This window comes from Uranotaenia lowii, chromosome 1 (assembly GCF_029784155.1).
Source record: "Uranotaenia lowii strain MFRU-FL chromosome 1, ASM2978415v1, whole genome shotgun sequence".
NCBI lineage: Eukaryota > Metazoa > Arthropoda > Insecta > Diptera > Culicidae > Uranotaenia > Uranotaenia lowii.
The window spans coordinates 2036631-2061044 of NC_073691.1; the positions used below are offsets into that span (position 1 = coordinate 2036631).

The 24414-nt window shown below is 35.6% G+C and overlaps 2 protein-coding genes across 10 annotated transcripts in view; one reads left to right on the forward strand and one right to left on the reverse strand.

Annotated features, from left to right (window-relative positions):
• Positions 1–24414, reverse strand: part of LOC129756919 (transcriptional regulator ATRX-like) — a 172033-nt gene that overhangs the window by 75427 nt on the left and 72192 nt on the right. The window contains exon 3 of the mRNA XM_055753992.1: positions 6873–6959. The gene's annotated coding sequence lies outside the window, so the exon portion shown is untranslated. The remainder of the gene's footprint in view (positions 1–6872; positions 6960–24414) is intronic.
• The window catches only part of LOC129756861 (octopamine receptor Oamb), a 132887-nt gene that overhangs the window by 54025 nt on the left and 54448 nt on the right, over positions 1–24414 (forward strand). For 2 of the 9 annotated variants that reach the window (XM_055753959.1, XM_055753905.1), the window contains exons 2-4: positions 15171–15431; positions 16837–17640; positions 23695–24382. In XM_055753959.1, the coding sequence (XP_055609934.1) occupies positions 24131–24382 (252 nt within the window). In that variant the 5' untranslated portion in view covers positions 15171–15431; positions 16837–17640; positions 23695–24130. The other 7 variants (XM_055753914.1, XM_055753921.1, XM_055753925.1 and 4 more) reach the window with 7 other exon arrangements.

Consider the following 24414-nt stretch of genomic DNA (forward strand, 5'->3'; position numbering starts at 1 on the left):
TATATTTGTGTACAAACATTTGGTGGCGCCCTCTGTTCGTCGACGAATGTTGTGTCGAAAGATTGTTTTGGAATTTTACTTTCATAAACTTCTCCATTAAACAAGACGAAAGAATCTGATACGGTGAGTGGGGGTGGGCTCTTGATTATATCTTTTTATCCTTTTTCGAGGGTGCGGTTTTCATAAAAATTAATGAAACACGAGACACACTTATGGTTTGAAAACTTTTAGTGAAAAGAAAAAAAAGTCGATGAATATGAAAACAAAGCTTATAAACCCAAAGGAACAAAAAGACACACAAGAAACTTGAACATTAAAAGATCAACCAACCAGAACACTAGGACATAATCGACACGAAACCCGTTAAGGAAAATTTTCGCGAACAGAATCGTAATCGTCGAACAAAAAAAGCAAAAGAGAGTAGCGAAACGAAACAGTTTCGAATGTCGAAAGTGACAGTGAAGTTCTGTGAAATGACGGCTTAAGAAAAAAGTCGCCCCTTACTACAATGCCGCGCCGCAGCGCAGCTCCTCAACTCAAAGGATGTCATCGGAGAAATCCGAATGTTAAAAGCTTTCCCAAGAACAACGAACCATTTGGCCGCGTTAAGGGAGAAAAGACCTCCCAAAAACGAAAATATTAGTATAAAAGGATTCAGGGATTCGAGACAACCTTCAACCTGTTCCGAAGACGACGGCACGGCGTCCGTTAAAGTTTCTTCTTTGCTTTCATATTATTTTTATTTCCGTTTTCAGCCATATTGAAATGAAATGGGATACCGTAAACGAGGGAGCTAGAAGACAGAAAAGCGAGTGGGGAAGGGGGCTCATTTTTGATGCCACGCAAACATCTCTTAATCCTATCGGATTCGTTGATGTAATTTCACTTTCGCCGGCCTAATAGAATGTAGATACCCAAAGTTGGACCTTTTTTTCCTCTTTTAAAGCGAACTGGAAAAACATTCAAGTAAGCCGTGGGATTTTTTTCTTTCTTGAACTGCAAACGAAAACACCGACTTGTTTTGGTTTAAGGAGGGCAATTGAAAAGCGTACCTCATCATCGTAGTAGGTAATGCACAGTTGAAAAATCAACTCCCAACAAACAGGGGAGGAAGTATTCAGCGCCTACTGTATGTTGTGGTGGATTTTCTCTAGGCGGCTTCTTATTTTTCGGTAAATATAAACAATCTTTTGGTAAACAACAGCTAACAACTGACCGGATAGAAAATAAAGACGTGGTGGGCAGTAGTGACGATAAAGCGATTATAATGATAAACGCACTGTTTACGCTCAACGAATGATTGATAAAACCGCAAATATTGCAAAGGTTTTATCAAGCAGTTTCGAATGCTTTTTCAGAATTTTTAAATACGCGAAAACGGCGTAAATTTTTCGCTGTTACCGCACCATTAGGAAATGGCTTTAGCGATAAACTTGGTATCCGGGGGTTAACATTAGTAACAGTCATTGAAATGTTATTAATTTGACTGTTGCGACCGCTTTTATTGCAAAAGAAATTTAGAATATAGGATTTAGATCCATTACATGAGTAGATTATTCGTACATTCATTGATTCGATTTTCTTTAGGAATGAATGATTAATGGCACTAGAACTTCAAGTTTAGCTCCGATTTTATATTGCGACCATTCTAGTGAAAGGGTTTGTGTCTTGTAGGTGACGAAAATAAGTGCCGCGATTTAACTAATACAAACTACAAGTGTTAAGACCGGTAGAAATTCGTTTAGCTTCGAATCCAACTTGTATTCACTTGTACTAGCAAACTCGCGAAACTAATTTTCGACACTTTCGTCTTTCACTTGACCGGTTGAAGTTAAATCGAAGCTAAACTAATTTCTAGCGGTACAAACACTAGTAGCTTGTCTAAGCGAACTCGCGACACTAATTTTCGTCACCTAAATATAAGTTACGGATGACGGATCGCTAGTTTAAATCGGAGCCTAACTCATTTATACCGGTACTAACACTAGTAGCTTGTACTAGCGAATTCGCGACACTAATTTTCACCCTTAAAATTAAACCCTTTCACCAAAGGGATCGCAGGTTGAAATAGGAGCTTATCTCATTTCCAACGGTATTAGTGCTGATAATCATAACTTCGTTGTTTTGATTTCACGATTAATCTTCCCTAAGATAAGTCAAATTAATACTTGGTGTACTTGAAAGTTACTAAGGTTTTAAAACCGTAAGTCAAAACGTTTAGCACTTTTCAACAAAGTTGTTAAATCAATAAAAAATCTTTAAAATAACAAAAAAACTCAAAAACGTCTTTCAGTTATCCCAGAAAAGTTATGATTTTTTCTATACAATTTTCATAAAATTGTTTAATTTTAATTTCTAAGGCGTTTGTAACCTGGAATCTATAACATCAAGGAAAAATCTGATTACTTGGATCAATGGAGGGCAATAAGTTGATCAAAAATCAGTTTTTGGATTTAATAATGGGAAATGAATTTAATAATAATTTTTAGTTCCAGAGCTAATTAGACCACCAAAACTGACTGTGATTAAGACAGTTCAAAATTTGAATGCTAAATAATTCTAAATCACTTTTTAAAACATAGAAAACAAAAATGCTATTAAAGTACCTTTTTCACAGCAGTTCCAAAAATGGACTTCAATTTCGAAGCTGATTTCAATCTATATTTAAAAATCTTTGATTGCCATCAGGGTTCAGGATACCAAATTTTGGATTTCAATTGTTACCCAAGTAACCAAAAGTTCTATAAAAAGGATTCATTGGGCTTACTCCTCGCACTGTCAAAACTGAGATGACTTTCTTACAAAATCAATAGAAAATGCAAAAAAGATCAAAAAACTTTCTAGTGAAATTAAGTCCAAAATTATCTTCGACGTAACGAGATGATTTATTGAAAACCTACTTGGAAAAAGTTGTCGTTTGATTAAACTGTAAGATGAGAGATAGGTAATTTCTTTTTAAAGGACACTAATAAGGATCTCCCACGCGCCTAAAATCAATAAAAATAACCCTCCAAAAGGGCCACTTCTAAACTTGTTCACGCCGATTTCCACGCAAAAAGAAACGTCCTACGCCAAGACAAATAGCGAATGGAAGAAACCGTGGCAGATCTAAAAATACGCATCCATCACCGCACCGCAGCGCCGCCTTCAGCCAGAAGAAGGAAACGGTCGCGGCACGGCGATCTTATCAAAACCGAAACGAATCGCTAAACTTTTCCACCATCCCTTAGTTCCAATTGGCCGGTCTCAGGTCTCCTTCACAAGGTTGATAAATTTATTCCGAGAAAGTTCGTTTTCGCTGGAAGATTGCCTTCTACTCTCAGTGTTCACGGTTTTCGTTTGTTTGTTTCAAACGAAAAGTTGTCACACCAACCCCCTCCCCCCTTCTCTTTCCATTTGCAAACCATGACAATTTAAAGTGGGCGGCAAATTGCTAAAATTGTAATAAAGCTATTAAAATTTCATCATCTGTTATCGCGGAGGGGTTCCTACTTTTGAGAAGGTAGGGACCCACCATTTTACCGGCAAATTAAGAACCTCTTCACTTCTCAAGTTTGTGAGCGCCGCGACAAAAAAATGCGAATAGTAATAGTAGGCCAGGATATTTTCCACTAGACTGGCTTTCGTGCCACTGAAATCAGTTTTGTTACGCCTGCTTTGATCCTTGCGGTTTGAGAACTCCAGTTTGGGGTGTACAGTTCCTTCAGAGATTACTTTGGTTCATTCAAAATCATTTTCACCTTTTCTAAGTGTTTCTCTCATTTTGACGAGGAAAGTTAGTTAGAAACTCACGGAACCCCTCCCGTACTGTCGAGAAAAAGGAGCTTGGACAGACCCGCCGGGGATTACAATTTAGCGGAAGTAATGCGACACAAATGAACATTGCCGTCGACGGGATGGAAAATGGACTCTATAATGATTTTTGCTCAATTTTTCAAATTTTATCGAATTTTATAGTTTTGACAATTTTTTTTTCAATTTTGTATTTATTTTAAATTAATCCATTTCAACAATTTCATTAGAATTTGCGATTTCGTCATGTAATCGTTATTTTCAATTCAGTTGATTTGGTCAATAATTTTGATAGTTTTAATTATTTGGAAATTCTGTAAATTTCGAAAATTTTTGCAATTCTGTCAAATTAGTAAATTTTTGTTAATTTCGGATGGATCCGATCAGGTTTGGATTGTTTTTGTCTCGAAAAACTTAAATTTTTGACAATTATAAAAATCTTAAATATTTTTGGCAACATTGCAGAGTATTACTCTTACTTTAGATTAGAATGGAAAAAAAGATTTAAAGATAGTTATTTTTTCTAATGTCTGTGGTTTTGTTTAAGTCTTGCAATTAAGCCGGAACAACTAAAAAATTCTTGAAAGGTCCCCTCCCTTCGGTTTTTCTTAAAATCCCGAAGGAGTAAATAAATAAATTTTAAGTTTTTTTTTTTCAATTCTAAAAATATATCAATTATTCTAACAATTTAAAGAACAACAGACAGACTTTGAAAATTTGGCATTTTATCCAAATTTTCGATTTATAAAATATCTTGAATTTCAGATTTCATAAAATGTAGATATCATACGATTTTGTTGCATGCAAACTTTTGTTCTATTTATGCCAATTTATTGTTTTCTAGATTTTTTTCTCTCCTTACCCCTTTTTTTTAAATTTTATCATGTCTGGATAGTTCCAAAATAAAACTAGTTTATGAAATTTAAACTATCAATTGTTACTTTGTTGAGAACCACTCTTAGACTAACTTTTCTATTGAGTATCACATGGTTTTTACAATGCACCAGCTAGTAAAAGATTGCTGTGATTAAACATAAATGGGAATTCAAATATGAAATGATTGCTTTGATCTAACAAATTCCTAGTGAAAAATGATGGCTTTCAAATTTGTGCCGGCCTTACTGATTTTTCTTAAACAGACGAAGGACATTTTTCATTCAAACTTAAAGTAAAAATTGGTTTCTTTTTTTTTAATCTATTGTATTTTTTGTTTTGGAAATGACATATATGGTGATTTAATAGAAACCATGAAATTCCCATCCTTCAAAAACTATTAAAAAAAATTCTGTTGCTTTACACCATCGAATCGTTCAAAATAAAAGTGTAAATATCGATCTTTTAGACAGGCAGTAGAGTTTAATTCGTTTAATTGTCAATTTCGACAAATTTGTACAATTTTGACAATTTTGAAAACTTTGGACGATTTTGACAATTTTGACAATTTTGCCAATTCTGACAATGTTGACAATGTTGACAATTTTGACTATTTTGACAATTTGGTTAATTTTGACAATTTGGTCAATTTTGACCAATTTGGTCAATTTTGACAATTTTGTCAATTTGGTAAATTTGGTCAATTTTGATAATTTGATCAATTTTGATAATTTTGACAATTTTGGAAATTTTGACAATTTGAATAATTTGGCAATTAATTTGGAAAAATAAAGTTAATTATTTCCGTCGTGATAAAAACATTTTATTCCAGAAGTTTAATCTATAAATCAAATATTGCCTGTCATTCGACTTTCCATGAGGGAGGTGTAACCTTTGCTCCATTAAGATGGGAAAACACCTGCGCTGGCTATGAATTTCGACTCGTTTTTCACTCCATTTAATCAAACCAAACACTTTCCCAACACCCCTCCCTTTTCTTCAACTTCCTCCTGGAAGCTTTTAGCATCACGCTTTGGTTACGAATGATAACCCTACCATGTCGTCGACATCGTTGCCGACACAGAGAGAGTCCCAGAAAAACCAAAGACCAAAACAGTGAAAACCACGTGTAGAAGATTGATTCATTCACCTCCCCTTCATGTTTCCTCAATCATTCGGTTCAAGTCAAGTTGGTGTGTATGGGCGTGTACGTGTGTGCGTCTCGCCTCGCCATCATCCCAAGTGTGTGACACGTGAGTGTCATTTGGTTTCTGCTCGGTGATGAATCCGCAAAGACGGATCATCTCCAAAACGTTCTTCCTTGGTTGTGCCCCCAAACCTTCAACCAGAGCTTCCTCGAGGGAATATGTGTGTATTACGGTGTGTCGAATTGCAACTATTTCGAATTTTAAAACGCCTTAAGGCTGAAAAGTTTTCTTTGCTTTGAAGTTTTGTATGGAAAAATGCTAATATTTTTTCGGAAAAAGTCGCTTTTTTTGCTTTGCACATTTTCTTCTAATGCGATGCAAATGAAATTTCAACACATTGAACTTATGAGAAAATTCACTGATTACAAGTTTGATGAAGATCGCAAATCAATCGGAATGAACAGAACAAAATATAACGTCCCAAGCAAAGTGTTGTTTTTTTTACAAAAATAATCTAGCAACACTGTCGAAGCAAGGCGTACAATGTTCAAAAATATTGTTTGTTTGTTGTTGAATTATAGAGACTTTCTAATGTTCGAAAATATTACTATAGCGAGGAAGTAATTGACTTAACCTTTAATTTCATTTTAAGAATCTGAAAAAAAGAAACAAGCGTTCATTTGGACCGAAAAGGGAAACTTTTTAGGATACCGACGTTTCGAAATTCGAAAAAAGGATCAATTTGACACACCCTAATGTGTATGGACGTTGAACGCTCCGAGAGAACGTTGAAGACGAAGGAAAAAGACAGCTCGACAATTGCTCAAAGCACAAATTGCAACGAGCCGGCCATGAGAAAGGGGAGATGTGTACATCTGTTTGGGATAGACGGCAAAACCGGAACGCCATCTCTACGATTTTTTTTCTGTGCGTGCACACCGTCGTGACTGTTGATGTTGTTATTTTACTCGATTTTCACCAACAACTCTCGATGTTTGTTGCCTCATTTTTCTCCTCTTCCTCCTTGGTTGTTGTTCTCAAATGAAGGCGCTTACTTACCTTTGAGCAAGGAATTGACGAACAGCTGCCAAGCAATTTTTCCAAACGCCCGGACGATCCTGGATCGACCTAAGGCAACGTCAATTTCTGAAACAAAACATAAAAACAAAAACATAAGAAGTATGTTTTATTGACAGCGAAAAACAGGTCAAAAATTAAAAACAAAACACGGAAGGTTAAAAACAAAAACTCTTTTTGAATGGACGACCCCCGAGGACAAGCGGAAAAAGTGAAAATGATTTCCATCGAGTGCGCCTCAACAATATTTGCCGATGTACTCTAAACGAGGGAGGTGATTTCGAAGGTAAACACGTACACGCATACACGGTTAGAAAAAGGCTGTTTCCCTTTGCTGCGTGTGACGTTTGATGCTTGACGTGCGTCTTGAGTGAAAATACGCGAATCAGTTCCGTGGACCTTGACACGCGTGTTTGTGAACTTTTTTTTCACCTTGAAATATCTCTTAAAGCGCAAAAGACGTTTTCCCAAAAAAAAAAAAATGCCTCCTTTTACTCGATGAACCGAATCGTCTTCCTGCACGCTATCTGATTCTTGTACATTTTTTCTTCTAAATTTTCCCATCTTGTGTACCTTCATCCATTTTGTAGGTGTGCAATTTGCGTGATAAAGATTTTTCTTTACGCTCCAATGAAATAAGTATAACAGAGAATGAGCAAGACAAGGATAAAAAATAAACAGAATTCAATCGTTCCGGAGTGAGTTTTGATATCGCGTGAATCCTCTCCATCACATCATTAGCAAATATCTGCTAAGTTACTCTCAAATCAGGAAATAATTGATGGATTACCCATTACCCCCTCCTTTGCTAAAGTTTTGAATTCGTTATCACTTATATTTCTACATTTAAGATTTCTGATTGGATAAGCGTGTAATTGGCAGCCCATCAATTGAAAGGCCCATTTTTGTCAACTTTTGTCAATTTGGTCATTTGTGTTATTTTTCTAATTTTCGTCATTTTCACTATTTTCGACATTTTTGTCATTTTCGTCATTTTTGCCATTATCGTCATTTTCGTCACTTTCGTCGTTTTCCTTATTTTCGTAATTTTTTTTTCATTTTTGTCATTTTCGTCGTTTTCGCCATTTTCTTCATTCTCTACCATTTCGTCATTTTCGCATTTTCTTCATTTTCGTCATATTTGTCATTTTTGTCATTTTTGTAATTTTTGTCATTTTTGTCATTTTTGCCATTTTTGACATTTTTGCCAATTTTGCCATTTTTGCCATTTTTGCCATTTTTGCCATTTTTGCCATTTTTGCCATTTTTGCCATTTTTGCCATTTTTGCCATTTTTGCCATTTTTGCCATTTTTGCCATTTTTGCCATTTTTGCCATTTTTGCCATTTTTGCCATTTTTGCCATTTTTGCCATTTTTGCCATTTTTGCCATTTTTGCCATTTTTGCCATTTTTGCCATTTTTGCCATTTTTGCCATTTTTGCCATTTTTGCCATTTTTGCCATTTTTGGCATTTTTGCCATTTTTGCCATTTTTTCCATTTTTGCCATTTTTGCCATTTTTGTAAATTTTTGTCATTTTTGTCATTTTTGTCATTTTTGTCATTTTTGTCATTTTTGTCATTTTTGTCATTTTTGTCATTTTTGTCATTTTTGTCATTTTTGTCATTTTTGTCATTTTTGTCATTTTTGTCATTTTTGTCATTTTTGTCATTTTTGTCATTTTTGTCATTTTTGTCATTTTTGTCATTTTTGTCATTTTTGTCATTTTTGTCATTTCTGTCATATTTGTCATTTTATTTCTGTAATTTTGACAAAAAAGACAAAAATGACAAAAATGACAAAATTTTTGTCATTTTTGTGATTTTTGTTATTTTTTGCCATTTTTGTCATTTTTGTCATTTTTGTCGTTTTTGTCATTTTTGTAATTTTTGTAATTTCTGTCATTTTTGTCATTTTTGTCATTTTTTGTCATTTTTGTCATTTTTGTCATTTTTGTCATTTTTGTTGTTTTTGTCATTTTTGTCATTTTTGTAATTTTTGTCATTTTTGTCGTTTTTGTCATTTTTGTCATTTTTGTCATTTTATTTTTGTAATTTTTGTCATTTTTGTCATTTTATTTTTGTAATTTTTGAAATTTTGACAAATGACCAAAATGACCAAAATGACAAAATTTTTGTCATTTTTGTCGTTTTTGTCATTTTTGTCATTTTTGTCATTTTTGTCATTTTTGTCATTTTTGTCATTTTTATTATTTTTGTCATTTTTGTCATTTTTGTCATTTTTGTCATTTTTGTCATTTTTGTCATTTTTGTCATTTTTGTCATTTTTGTCATTTTTGTCATTTTTGTCATTTTTGCCATTTTTGTCATTTTTGTCATTTTTGTCATTTTTGTCATTTTTGTCATTTTGGTCATTTCTGTCGTTTTTGTCGTTTTTGTCGTTTTTGTTATTTTTGTCATTTTTGTCATTTTTGTCATTTTTGTCATTTTTGTCATTTTAGTCATTTTTGTCATTTTTGTCATTTTTGTCATTTTTGTCATTTTTGTCATTTTTGTCATTTTTGTCATTTTTGTCATTTTTGTCATTTTTGTTATTTTTGTCATTTTTGTCATTTTCGTCATTTTTGTCATTTTTGACATTTTTGTCATTTTTGTCATTTTTGTCATTTTTGTCATTTTTGTCATTTTTGTCATTTTTGTCATTTTTGTCATTTTTGTTGTTTTTGTCATTTTTGTCATTTTTGTCATTTTTGTCATTTTTGTCATTTTTGTCATTTTTGTCATTTTTGTCATTCTTGTCGTTTTTGTCGTTTTTGTCATTTTGGTCATTTTTGTCATTCTTGTCGTTTTTGTCGTTTTTGTCATTTTGGTCATTTTTGTCATTTTTGTCATTTTTGTCATTTTTGTCTTTTTGTCATTTTTTTCATTTTTGTCATTTTTGTCATTTTTGTCATTTTTGTCATTTTTGTCATTTTTGTCATTTTTGTCATTTTTGTCATTTTTGTCATTTTTGTCATTTTTGTCATTTTTGTCATTTTTGTCATTTTTGTCATTTTATTTCTGTAATTTTGACAAAAAAGACAAAATTTTTGTCATTTTTGTTATTTTTGTTATTTTTGCCATTTTGGTCATTTTTGTCATTTTTGTCGTTTTTGTCATTTTTGTCATTTTTGTAATTTTTGTAATTTTTGTAATTTTTGTCATTTTTGTCATTTTTGTCATTTTTGTCATTTTTGTCATTTTTGTCATTTTTGTTGTTTTTGTCATTTTTGTCATTTTTGTCATTTTTGTCATTTTTGTCATTTTTGTCATTTTTGTCATTTTTGTTATTTTTGTCATTTTTGTCATTTTAGTCGTTTTTGTCATTTTATTTTTGTAATTTTTGTCATTTTTGTCATTTTATTTTTGTAATTTTTGTAATTTTGACAAAATGACCAAAATGACAAAATTTTTGTCATTTTTGTCATTTTTGTCATTTTTGTCATTTTTGTCATTTTTGTCATTTTTGTCATTTTTGTCATTTTTGTCATTTTTGTCATTTTTGTCATTTTTGTCATTTTTGTCATTTTTGTCATTTTATTTTTGTAATTTTTGTCATTTTTGTCATTTTATTTTTGTAATTTTTGTAATTTTGACAAAATGACCAAAATGACAAAATTTTTGTCATTTTTGTCATTTTTGTCATTTTTGTCATTTTTGTCATTTTTGTCATTTTTGTCATTTTTGTCATTTTTGTCATTTTTGTCATTTTTGTCATTTCTGTCATTTCTGTCGTTTTTGTCGTTTTTGTTATTTTTGTCAGTTTTGTCATTTTTGTCATTTTTGTCATTTTTGTCATTTTTGCCAGTTTTGTCATTTTTGTCATTTTTGTCATTTTTGTCATTTTTGTCATTTTTGTCATTTTTGTCATTTTTGTCATTTTTATCATTTTTGTCGTTTTTGTCATTTTTGTCAGTTTTGTCAGTTTTTCCATTTTTGTCATTTTTTTCATTTTGGTCATTTTTGTCATTTTTGTTATTTTTCCCTTTTTGTCATTTAGGTCATATTTGTTGTTTTTGTCAAGTCAAAGTCCAAATCCAAGTCCAAGTCCAAGTCCAAGTCCAAGTCCAAGTCCTTGTATTTGTCCAATTACTTGTCCTACTCTTGTTTCGTGTATGAGTTTAGCTTGGTGATGATACGAAATTATTGTCACTTTAGAACAAATCAAACCAAGATGGTACGTAGCTTTCAAGAAGTTGCCAACCTCTAACAAAACAGCAGCGCCATCTGTTTCCCCCTCCACTTTTTCCAAATAGCTCCTACATTTGCCATTCTTCGAAGGCGTCCTTGGATGACATAGCAGGAGTAACACAACGGCGTGTTGGAAATCCCAGCCAAGCACTGATTCGGAGAAAATTGCCCTGCTGATGATGAGGATAATGCGGTTGGCATTTTTCTCCAGTGTTATCTCTTTCGAAGCAAAACGACGGGGGAAACTGGCGTTGGCTTTTGAAATCTGCCTTTTTCGGTTTTGCGGTTTGCTGGCTGTCTTGGCAACCGCAGGCTCTCTCTGCAGGACAGTAACAGCAGAGGAAACGGGCTCGAACACAATTTTATCATTATCGCCGCTTCAAATCTCGGAACAGTCGTCGTCGGATCGTCGCTGATGGTCGAGAAATGCTATTTTCTGGCAATTTTCCTTTGCCTTCGTGTTACCATTTTTCCAGGCGCTTGCCCGCATTTGGAATCCGCAAAGGCAAAGACACCGGACCAGAGGAAAAACAAACAGATGTGTCGGGAATTGTAATATTTCATCAGATAATTAGTTTTTTCCTTGCACCCATTTTCATAGTCATTAGTGAGAAAAGCACGAAAACGGAAACCGCCGGAGTTTTCCTTTAATTATCCCAAATAATGGATACTAAGGGATGAATGCAGTGTATAATAGAAGCAGCCGTCAATATACGACTGGAAAATGAGAACAAATAGCTTTGAGGCTGATTATGACCGCAAATTTCATTTTAAACGTAGGTTTTAGATATTTTACATATTTTCAACCAACAATTCTAAACCATTCGTTTTCAAAAGAAAATGGCTTTTCAATCAAAAGCCCAAAACGAACTTCCTCCAAAAAAGTTTTATTGGGTTTAAAGACCCGGCCACATTTTTCCCAAAAGCAGACAAATTCAATTTGTATATTCAAATTCGATACATCACGAAAGCGTGCGCCCCATCATCATCTTCGGGAAAGCCGCAGGAACTTCACAACGGAATCTATTTTTTCTTTCGTCTTCTGGCGCTCCACAGTGATCCGAAAAGGCTAAAAGTGGAACTTTTTTCATAGTTTTTCTGTCTTTCATTTTATCTCTTAAGTGTCTTCAGAACATTTGCTTCTTCAAACATGCTTCATAACTTGAAACTATCAAAAGTTAGTCAAAGCCTACTATTAAAAAATTGAAAACTCTAACTTTTTTAGTTCAATACATAAAGCATTACTTTATACTACAAAGTTGTAGAATACAAGAAAATATGAAACTTTGTTGAATACACCAAAACTCTATCTCTTTTCAGAGCAGAGTTATAAAGGTATTATTTTAAAAGTTATTTAAAAGTTAGTTTTTTAAACTTAACTATAGTTAGATGAGGATTTACATGAATAAAATGTTCTAAACATTTGTTGAGACATTCAAATCCTACGTTTTGCACAAGATTGCAACATTCTACGACGTTTCCTAGCCAACTTATTGCATTTTTAAGTTTTATTTTTACTCAACTTCACGAGCGTTTATTGCAAAAACGTGCAAGTGGATTTTCAAAACTAATAAACCACATTGAAGCTTGAACTTAGTGCAACAAATTGGTGTTGGCACCATTTGTCTCCACGCGTTTATATTTGAACACAACAAGCATAAGTTTGATATGTTTTGCGTGTTTCCATACTAAAGTTATTTTTAACTGCCTTCTGCCTTCGTTTTGCGTAGCATCTGCGTAGCCTGGAAATCAATTTTTCCATTTTTTGTATGGAAACGCGTAAAACATATCAAATATATGTTTGTTGTGTTCAAATATGAGAGCGTGGAGACAAATGGCGCTAACACCAATTTGTTGCACTAAGTTCAAGCTTCAATTTGATTTATTAGTTTTGAAAATCCACTTGCACGTTTTTGCAATAAACGCTCGTGAAGTTGAGTAAAAATTAAACTTAAAAATGCAATAAGTTGGTTAGGAAACGTCGTAGAATGTTGCAATCTTGTGCAAAACGTAGGATTTGAATGTCTCAACAAATGTTTAGAACATTTTATTCATGTAAATCCTCATCTAACTATAGTTAAGTTTAAAAAACTAACTTTTAAATAACTTTTGAAATAATACCTTTATAACTCTGCTCTGAAAAGAGATAGAGTTTTGGTGTATTCAACAAAGTTTCATATTTTCTTGTATTCTACAACTTTGTGTTATAAAGTAATGCTCTATGTATTGAACTAAAAAAGTTAGAGTTTTCAATTTTTTTATAGTAGGCTTTGACTAACTTTTGATAGTTTCAAGTTATGAAGCATGTTTGAAGAAGCAAATGTTCTGAAGACACTTAAGAGATAAAATGAAAGACAGAGGCACTATGAAAAAAGTTCCACTTTTAGCCCTTCCGGACCACAGTGCGCTCCCCGGAACGGAGGATAAGCAGATCTAAATTCGTCAATCTCCTGCCCCGGATGGAGTCTAGAAAGTACTTCAACGAACGCAAAAAAAACCACTGAATAGCCTTCTACCTATACATTTGATTGATTTGCCTGAACAACGCCCAAAAATGGGATCGGGCCTCTTTTTTCAACTGATGATATCATTAAACTGTTCACGAAGCGTTTCGAGGTTGCGAAAATGTTGCTGACGCCATAAATATTATTCTTGTTAAAATGTTAGAAAAAGCTTTTTTCGGTTGAAATTTTTGAAAAATAAAATACGACAAAGGACAAAGGACAAAGGACAAAGGACAAAGGACAAAGGACAAAGGACAAAGGACAAAGGACAAAGGACAAAGGACAAAGGACAAAGGACAAAGGACAAAGGACAAAGGACAAAGGACAAAGGACAAAGGACAAAGGACAAAGGACAAAGGACAAAGGACAAAGGACAAAGGACAAAGGACAAAGGACAAAGGACAAAGGACAAAGGACAAAGGACAAAGGACAAAGGACAAAGGACAAAGGACAAAGGACAAAGGACAAAGGACAAAGGACAAAGGACAAAGGACAAATGACAAAGGACAAAGGACAAAGGACAAAGGACAAAGGACAAAGGACAAAGGACAAAGGACAAAGGACAAAGGACAAAGGACAAAGGACAAAGGACAAAGGACAAAGGACAAAGGACAAAGGACAAAGGACAAAGGACAAAGGACAAAGGACAAAGGACAAAGGACAAAGGACAAAGGACAAAGGACAAAGGACAAAGGACAAAGGACAAAGGACAAAGGACAAAGGACAAAGGACAAAGGACAAAGGACAAAGGACAAAGGACAAAGGACAAAGGACAAAGGACAAAGGACAAAGGACAAAGGACAAAGGACAAAGGACAATTTTTACAATTTTGACAATATTGACAATTTTGTCAATTTTGACAATTTTGACATTTTTGACAATTTTGACAATTTTGACAATTTTGACAATTTTGGCAATTTTAACAATAACGAGAATTTTGACTATTTTCGACAATTGTGAAATTTTTTGAAATTTTGATAATTTGACAACCTATTAAGAATTTCTACAATTTGACAATTTAAAACAATCTGACTATTTAAAAAAATGATGTTTTGAACAATTTTGATAGTTTTGGAAATCTTGAAAATTTGGAGAATTTCGACAAAATAATACATATTGACAATTCTGACATTTTTGACAATTTAGGCATTTTGAAAATGTTGACAAAATTTTACAAGTTAGACAGATTTGACCATTTTGACAATTTTGATGAAAAAAAAACATCGATAATTGTCATAATTTTGAAAAATTTTTGTAAATATTTGAAAATTTGTCAATTTTATAAATTTGACATAAACTTTTATAATTTCGAAAATTTCTTCAATTTTATATCAAATACTTGAAATTCAGGCTCTTTTGGCCGTTTTGAAAATGTTTTCAATTATTAGAATTTTTAATATTTTTGCGTTGTTGAAATTGTGTTCAATTTTGACAAATAACGCATTTATTACGACATTCTCATTATTTGAATTCCAGTTCTAAATTTGTTTGAATTAAAAAGTAATCCCACAGGAACCAAAAATAACTTCAAAGCTCCAAAGCAAACATTCCTAAATTTAAATATTGCTTTTCTCTCTTTTTTTGCAGATTGACATCGCAGCAGGCAGGCAATCAAAGTGACCGGCAAAACAACAACAACAGCATTTGTAGCGAAGTCGACGCGCCGCGTTGGCTTGTTTCATTCGTGAAAAATTCAAATCCGGCCAAAAGTGAGTGAAAGTTGAAACAAAAGTGAAAAGTTTCGTCCTATCCAACCGGAAGCTTAAAATCGCGGGGAGTTGAATTGAGGTCAACGGCTGCTGCTAATGGGAAGAACAAGAAGGAGCGCGTCAGAGCGGGTCAGTTCCGGTGAGCTTTTTGATGTGTTGCCAAAATTAGCAGCAACGGCACCGGAAGTAGAGGCAAATGTCACATCAACCGAACGAATAGAAGGTGACGCATGTGGAAATGACGGGTGCCTGCTTGTAAAATGGCTCGCTTTGCTGTTGCTTTTGTTGCTTTCGGGAGTAAACTTTCTGCTTCGAAAGAAAGAAGAAAAACTACCGGGGAAATTTTCTAGAGAGTGAAGTGGAGTAGTAAAAAGTCTTGGACCATAAAATAGAAAAACCTGTCAAAGAAGGCAGGAAACGAAGTAGGCGAGGCGACGGGTGACGTGACGACAATCGAAAAGCAAGCGACACGATTCGTAATTCACATTTCCGTGTTGTTTGTAACACGCCTGCTATGATGACGATCAACGATTTCTCTCTCTGGGTTCTGCTTGTGCTTCATTCTGGGCGCCTCGGGCGAGCGGATTCTTATACTTATGGTGGTACAATTCCCAAGTAAAGTAAAACCGGAACAGAATGGAACGGAAGTGCCTGCGGGAGTTTGTGACCAGATGTGTGAGTCCTCTCCCCCGTTTTGGAGATGGAAAGGTGGGTGAGGGTGTGTGTATACTTTTGCGTGTTTAAGGGAAAAATGAGAAAATACAATGGGAAGCGGAAGTCATTCCTTACCAGGTCTCCACCTTCGAAGCTTCTCGTTTAAGGATGAAGTACACGTCGTCGCTGATTGTGATGGGGAATTTTTTTATCCTTCACGCTTTTTGAAAGATTGCCGTTGATTCTTTGAGAGGAAGAGTAGGCGAGGTATGGTATTTTCACACGACACAAGAAATGGCGCCATTTGGTGCGCGGTGTTGTGCTCATCCAGGTGGAACAAGATAAACGTCGACTCATTACCTGGAGGTGGTTGGTTAGCCGAACTTGATTGTCTCTATCAAGAATCAAGCAGAAAATTTCCAGAATAATTGTATATTTAGATCAGATTTCAAAATTAAGGAGAAAACTTCAGATTGAATTTCACCATTCAAGCTTAAAGTCGAAAAAATTCCAAAGATTTAATCGTACCATAACTGTCTTTATTCCACAAATTGGAAAAGAAATCCGGCACAAATGAAATCACTAGAGAATAACTAGATTGCTGCTACGATTGTCAAACTAAAAAACAATGGCGAATAAGCTTTCTTTTGCTCGACCAAAGCTTGCGTTGATTTTTTTCTTTCGAATTTGTCTTGATATGTCCACATTCTGCTTGTGAAGTATTTACCTCCACATCTCCCCTCCCTCAAAACCCCAGTTAGGAAAGCAGAGCGAAGACGACGACAGAGAGAGAAATTGCGGTAACGAAGAAACTAAATCGAACATCATTCTGTAAATTGAGTTTCGTTGTCTTTGAATTGAATTCAATGGGATTCCTTTTCCTCAACTAGATTTCCACCATCGAGTTTGTGTGAAATTTCTGCTACGCTATCAGAACAGTGAAAAGTGATCAAACGAAGAAGCTAATCAGAGAAAAAAATGGCCAACTGAAACAGTCACAGTAGTGATTTGTGTCGGTAATAAAAGGAAGAAAGTAATTAAAAAATGTAATACCAGCAGCAGTTGGGTGGTCATTAAAAGGTCACGGAAAAGCTTGTTTCACCGAAAAATAAATAAAGTCTCTATTAGAAGAAAGAAACAACCCAACAATAGAACACAGTTCTGTGACATTGTATCGAATGTGAATCCGAAATCGCGTAGTGAAGAAGAGGCTGAATGGCGGCTTCTGCAAGGCAACGCTTGCTGCGCTTTTCTCGCCACCATTTTAGTAGTCGTCGTAGTAGGCCGGTTATTAGTTCCCATGGTTTCCGAAATTCGTTCCATGGCGGTAGTGTTTCTTCATTGGCAGAAGAAGTAAATCCACTAGGTTTTCCAGTTGTTGTTGTTGTTGGTCGCCAGGAGCGACGGCGACCCGGTCAACGGCGACGACTTTCGGCCCCGCAAAATGGCTAGAATCTGCCCTGGAGCCGGATTTATCACCAAAGTACGAATCAGAACACGCACCCGGGCCAGAATCAGAAGACGCAGAAGAAACTTTCGAACGACGACGAATATACAGTGGCAGGTTGTGGTGAGATTGCTAGGGCGAATTGAAACGAAGAAGCGTCATTCGCGAAGAAAAATTGCAACCAGTGGAAGCCGGAACGTAGAAGATCGACTGCTGCCTCGGTCATTGAATGCTGCGATCGCAAGTGGTAAGTGTTCCTAAAATACAACCAAATTTTTAAAAACATTCATTGTAATAATATTCTGGGTAGAACTTTTAAATTCACTTGAAAATTAAATTATCGGATTTATCAAAAATTTTATAACTGTAAACAATATGGGCGAATAGTGCACTAGGACCAATTGATTTTATAGCCAGAGAAAACTCAGTGAAAGGATGAAATGCCAAATGAAGGTAAGATCGAAAAGACGATAGGACGAATAGAGGGTGTTCGGATCAAAAATTGGTCAACTTAAATTCGCCGTATTTTTTTTTTTCTAAAATTCATATAAAAACCTGAACACTCCTTGAGATCACATGAGATCGTAGATCGTAAGCTCCTCTTGCTTACGCTCAAAATTTGTTTACATGCGTCGTGAAAATTTAAACTACACGCACGCAGAAATAGCTAAATAGTTGATTGTGGCCAAATCATTGTTGATTCAAATAAAATAATTTTGTTAGAATTTCCCAATCTCAAGAAAAAACAGCGATTTTCCAAAAACTTTTTTTCGAAAAATAAAAAATAATTTTGATTTTTGCAATTTTTCACTTATTTTGTTGGATATCTCATAAAAACATTTGAATATCGTAATGAAAATAACACGAGTGGATTTCTTTTAATCTCTAGAATATTTTCTGTCAATCGATGACTCAAAAATATTCACGCGTTGCCGAGATATTTGGGTTTTTATTAGTGTTGTTTTGAAACAACACTATGCATATTGAGGGATTAATTTTGCTAATTTGCCAGTATTTTTTAAATAAGTCAATTTCGTTAAGCCATTTTTTTTTCTTTTTTTCAATTCAGTCAAACCGTTGACATCGTTAAGACTACCATTTGGTACAAATGCAAGTTTTTATGTAACAAGATGTATTAGGATAAAAGGTGTTTCACATTTTTAAGGGGTAACTCCCATACAACATATCTTGAAAAAAAAAAGTTATCATTGATTCTACACGATTGAGTGGGTTATTTATTGTATTAAAAAATTCATTCGTTTTATTTTAAATTGGTTTCCATACAATATTAACATAAAATAATGCAAATGAGGTAGTTGTTTACTCATAGAAGCTGTGATATGATTGATTGTGATATGATTAAATTGGCACACATTTTAACCTTGTGATTTTTTTTGGTTTCGATTATAGTCGTTTTACCATCTTTATGGCATTCGCCACTTTATATCAACGTTGCAGTTGGCGGACAGTTATTGAAAAACTCATCCGGTACAACTGTGTTCGATGTTTACTCTTGGGCTCGAGCTCACGGACATCGGGTCAGGAGACAACGGACTTGCCAACTGAGCTATATCACAAGCCCTTTGACCTTGTGATAAAATTTGGGTCCGGAAATAATTTTCGATAGTTATCTTGAAATGTTAGCTTAAATTCGAAAATTCATAAAAAAGTTCCACTGATATAAACCAGACTATTGAGGACTTCTTCTGTTTTTGGTTGCAATTCTGTAGATCTCAAACCCTCGATTCTTCGCTTTTTCCTCCATAACAGGCAATCGATTGGAAGCCATTGTTTGTCTGAACCGAAATGACCCAAACACATAAATTTGGCACTGAGATACGATCGCCGGAGACCTACCCATTAACTAGCGAATCAGGGCCAACTCGTGTTTTTTTTCATGGTCGAATCGTCTAACACTAAAACAAAACGAATAATAATCATACTTCATCAAATGGTGACTATTGTGTTCGTAGAAAAAAAAGTAATTAGTACCTTGATAAATCACATTGTGTATTGTTGATGTATACAGTTACAATATACCCTTTCATTATGTTACACCCCAAAACCTGCGCTTTCTCTAGAAAAGAAAAAAATACACATTTCCCACTGTCAAGTCAAAGGTCCCGTTCCTTATGGTTATGGTTCGGACCGTTTACCAGTTTATCGTTTTCGGTTTGGTTTCGGTCATTTTCCCTGCTTGGTGGAAAGCGGCGAAAAAAAAACCATGCCGGCAAAATAAAGTGAATATTATCATCACCATGAATCAATTCCCGTCCATTAAACAAACGGCCATTTTTGCTTTCAGTTCGATTCGATGACAGCGGCAATGATGGCACTTTTAGCTGGCACTGGCATGGCATGCTGGGATACAAAAAGTTTGCCATAAAAGCGCATTCCGGTGATGTTTCCTGTCTCCTCCACATTCGATTTTTTCTCGTTTTTTTTTGTCGTTTGACCAGTCCCATCGATACCAGCTCATTTGCTTATCAGCTCGGTCCATTTTCCACCCCTTTCCAGCACTCGGTAAAACATTTCAAGCTATTGGAAATTTGCTTCCATTTTGTGTTATCGTTTCCAAATCACTGACTCGAGCAAATGTCTTTTATGATAATGACGCTGCCGACGACGAAGAACGTGTTTACCTAGTTTTGAGGCGCACACTCATATCGCCCAACCCTGTTTTTTTTTTACTAGAAATCCCAATGAGCGACGTCAATTTAAGCTCAAAATGGGAAAGGATGCAAGAAAAAAAAAATGAAAAGCGAAGTCCGATACTTCAAGTCACAATTTCCGTTTCTCCCCTGCGAACAAAGGCGGTTTGCTTTACTTCATCACCGAAATCAATCGACGGGCGGCGGTTTTGGGTTGATTGTGGTGATCATACTGATGCATTTTTCAATTTCCACTTCTAGTTTTCTTGCCTAAGCTGAGACCAGAGTAAACCATCAATGATGGTCCGATTCAGACAAGAAGCTTCCGATGCACTTTTGTAAAAGGATGAAGAAATCGATTCGTAACAGAAGGGAACCAAAATCAATAAACCCTATCGGTTGAGATCTGAGTTTTGGTTTCAAAATTTGAAACGATTATGAGGAAACAATTGATTAAAAATGTATCTAAAACTTGAAATCTGCTCCAAAATATGATTATATGTGCCTTACAAATCCCTAGTCGAGATTACAGTTTGATACTCTGCCAAAAATCTTATCATTGATGCCAAAGGCTTCGGAAACTGTGGATAAGACATGAATCTAAATAGAATTTCTGTGAAGACTCTGGAGAGTTGAAACTCGAAAAAGGAATCAGGAGAGTTTCCAAGGAGACTGGGGACAATTCCTGAGGGAACAGTTTCTGATGCGCCTCAGATGTATCTTCTAAGAGAACTCAGGAAAGCTCCTGAGGGTATTTGAGAAAGTTTTTGAAGAGACTCAGAACTTAGATGAATTTTTAAGGGGGGCCTAAAGTTCTTGAAAGGACTTAAAAGAGTATCTTGGAGGATTCAGGAAAGTTCTCGAGAGGACTCGGGAGAGGTTTTATTTAGCGAACACTGATACATAAGTTTCTGAGAGAAGGCAAAAATATCTTAGGGGACCTAGATAAGTTCTTGAGAGGACTGAGAACTATCGATTGCTTTCATTGCATTTATTTCTGATTCGTTTTACGAATTCCGAACATTTTTTTGCATTTTTTTTAAAGACATACACCATATTAGCAGTTTTAGGCCTTACAGACTAAATAAACGTGGACAACTTAAGATTACCATTTAACATCCAGTACCGAGACGGGAATCGAACCCATGCCAACAGTGGACTCTGCGATTACCAAATTACCATGCTAACCACTCGGCCACCGAGACGTAATAGTTTTAATTGTTTAATTTATTTCAAATAAAATTAAAATTTCATTTTTGGATAGACCATAGGAAGAAAGTTACTAAGGTGTTGAAAAGAACGAGGGACATTTTTTGAATAGAAGCTCAACGACATGGGTACTAAAATTTTTGTCCCTCATCGATCATCTGTAGTTTTAATTCTTCGATACAAATGATTTTAGAAGTTAAAATCCATCCAAATAAAAAAAAAAAAGATACAAATGAACTTAAAAATAATTCACGGTGATTTCTCCCTTTTAAAATTAAAATTTTATCATCAATGTTATTGGATTTCTACGCGTCTGTTCTCTATGCAAGGGGCGGCATGCGGAGTGCAACAACGTCCTGGTGGTGTGAGATAGTGGGGTTAGCTGCAAAAAATTAGAAGCTACAAATAATTAACAAAAAATTTCGGATAGAAATCAACCAAGACCCACGCGATGAAAAGGGGCCAGCGATTGGAAACTTGAACATGGAACTGCCCATCTCTAAAGGGGAGCCCCTGAATTGTTTGATTTGACATTTTACTAATGATGCTTTAATTCTGATTTCTTATTCTTGGTTTTCAAGTTATTTGCTTTGAAAAATATACAATATTAGAAGGCCCCCTAACCCAGAGAGTGTTAGTGTTAGAGGAAAGAGTTACTCTAGCACTATCAAAGTTCTAGATTTATAAAATTGAAAAACATTTTAAAAAATTAAACCAAGGGACCGCTTCCATCCTACAGCATCTCAACAGACCCAATGTCTTAGATAACCACGATACAAGACGGCGAAATCAATCGAACCAAGCATGGTAGCCAGAAGAAAGGAATGAAACCGAATCTCGACTCGAGAGCACAAGATATTCCATTCCAATCAATGGCAATGAATTTTGTATCAACTGTGGACGCCTGCAGCCGGTGTTAGTTCGTTGTTGGTCACAACAATCTGGAGGTGGTGGTCGTCGTCGTTTTCCCACAGCTCCAATGAAAGAGAAGGCATCGTCCACCGGAAGCTTGAAGAGCTAGACTAAGGTTGCCAGAATTTTTTAGCCGGACAAACCGGGCAATTTTCTATAAAAACCTGGCAAAATCCGGGCATTTCATTTCTTAATTGACGACCAAAAATCCGGGCAATATTCGGGCACATTTTGTCAAAACCCAGAAATTACTCAACAAAAATCAAGATAAAAATATTTAAAAAAAATTTCATCAAAAATTATAAACAGATTTTAAATCATTTTAGGCTTTAAAAAAACCTTTCATGATTATTTGTGAAAAACCTACTAAAAAAAATCGTTTTGGTATCTAAATAAAAAACTTTTACAGCACAATTTATTTTTATTTTGTTAGATTTGCCAAAGAAAATGAAGAAATCCGGAAAATTTTCAATGAAATTAGGGCAACCGAGCCGTGCCGGACTGTTCCCAAATTATGTATCAAATATCCGGGCAAACCCGGATAAAACCGGGCAATCTGGCAACCTTAAGCTAGACGTGTTCTGTTCGATTCGACATGTGCTTCTGCTCCAGGGTGCTAAGGGGTCGGAAAGTAATTAATAATGAATTAACATTTCCTGATTCACACAAACACCAGCAGCAAACCTTGGCTTTGACACCTCCGCACGTCTGCTGTTTCAGTGGTCAGTCAGTGTAGAAGATTGAGGTTAGATTTGGCTCAAGGGAATCGAACGCTTTGAGTTTCGGGCAAAAGGGGTTGAATTGTTAATTCGGACTTTGGCAATTGGGAAATTGAAAGTTTACCGTTCTTGTTTGTCCAGAGTTGATTCCATCAATTGAAAGTTTGTTTTGAAAAAAAAAAGCTTAAGTTGATACTGAATCGAATCGACGTGTGAATAAGAGTTGATTTAGACTACCAGGGGAAATCATTCAAATTACACCAATCACAAACTCAAGGCTAACTAGAGCAATTATAATTGTCGAGATGAGTCCCTTTTTCAATGGCATGCTTTGATTATGCAACGGAATCGTGAACACGATTAATTCAATCCACCCAGCATGGCCGCGTGGCTTACTGCTTCAAAAAAAAAAACCCCTTCTCTTATCGCTTTTCCCTGGATGATCACCGGGTGAATTGAATAATAACCTGTTAATGATTTCAGGTTCGAGATGCAGATTGACAGGTGATAAAAGCTCTTTATGGTCGGATGAATTTTGCGCAACGTCAGCGAGTAAGCGTCTTTCTAACCCGGGCGCTTTTATTCTCCACAAAAATGGAAAAACGGTGAACCATAAATTTATTCAATCATATTCCCAGCATTAAACGGGGTTTGGCGTTGGCGTTTTACCCCGTCAATACGGGCCAGAATAACCGGTTATTATGACCCTCGGGGGGCACGTTTAGAGAGCAGCAGCTACTATGATTTATTGTTATTTCACCCTCATTCATGCGACGCCATTTTTCTTTTTCTCCCTTTTTCCGTTTACAGATGGTTCCGAACTGAAGCGGCAACATCGAGCAGCAGCAACCGGTGCCACGTGGATAAACGACGGCGACGACGACGTTTCGTTAAAGTGTCGGCTTCGAACTACTCCTCCAGTGTTGCCAGCATCGTAATTGCAATAATCGTTCCAAAAAAGTGTGCAAAGCAGACGGAAACACACAACACAAAAAACAACCAAAACGAAACTAGAGGCAGGATAAATTTTACCCGAAAAAAATACATAGTATTAAACCATAAGTAGCGCTAGTCCCGATTAGAGTGTACGTGTGGATATTCTCGTTAAAACCTACGTGTTATTCCGCTACTTTTATCGCTATTATTATCATCGCGTGTGTAGTTGACAAATCTAGAAGAGAGAGAGAGAGATTGTGTGCGTCTGAGAAAGTGAGGGAGCGAAAGTGAGAGCTGAAGGGAAACCAAGATGAATGCCACCCAGTGCGATTCGATGATTGCGTCGGTCGAGTGGACTGAACCGCGCAAAATACTGCTGCTGGCGATACTTATCTTCATCGATATCCTGGTCATCGTCGGCAATACGCTGGTGGTGGCCGCCGTCACCAGCTCGCACAAGCTCCGGAGTGTAACCAATTTTTTCATCGTTAGTCTAGCAGTTGCCGATCTGTTGGTCGGAATAGCCGTATTGCCGTTTTCGGCCACCTGGGAGGTGTTCAAGGTGAGTTTTCACAATTTCGCTGTTATCATACA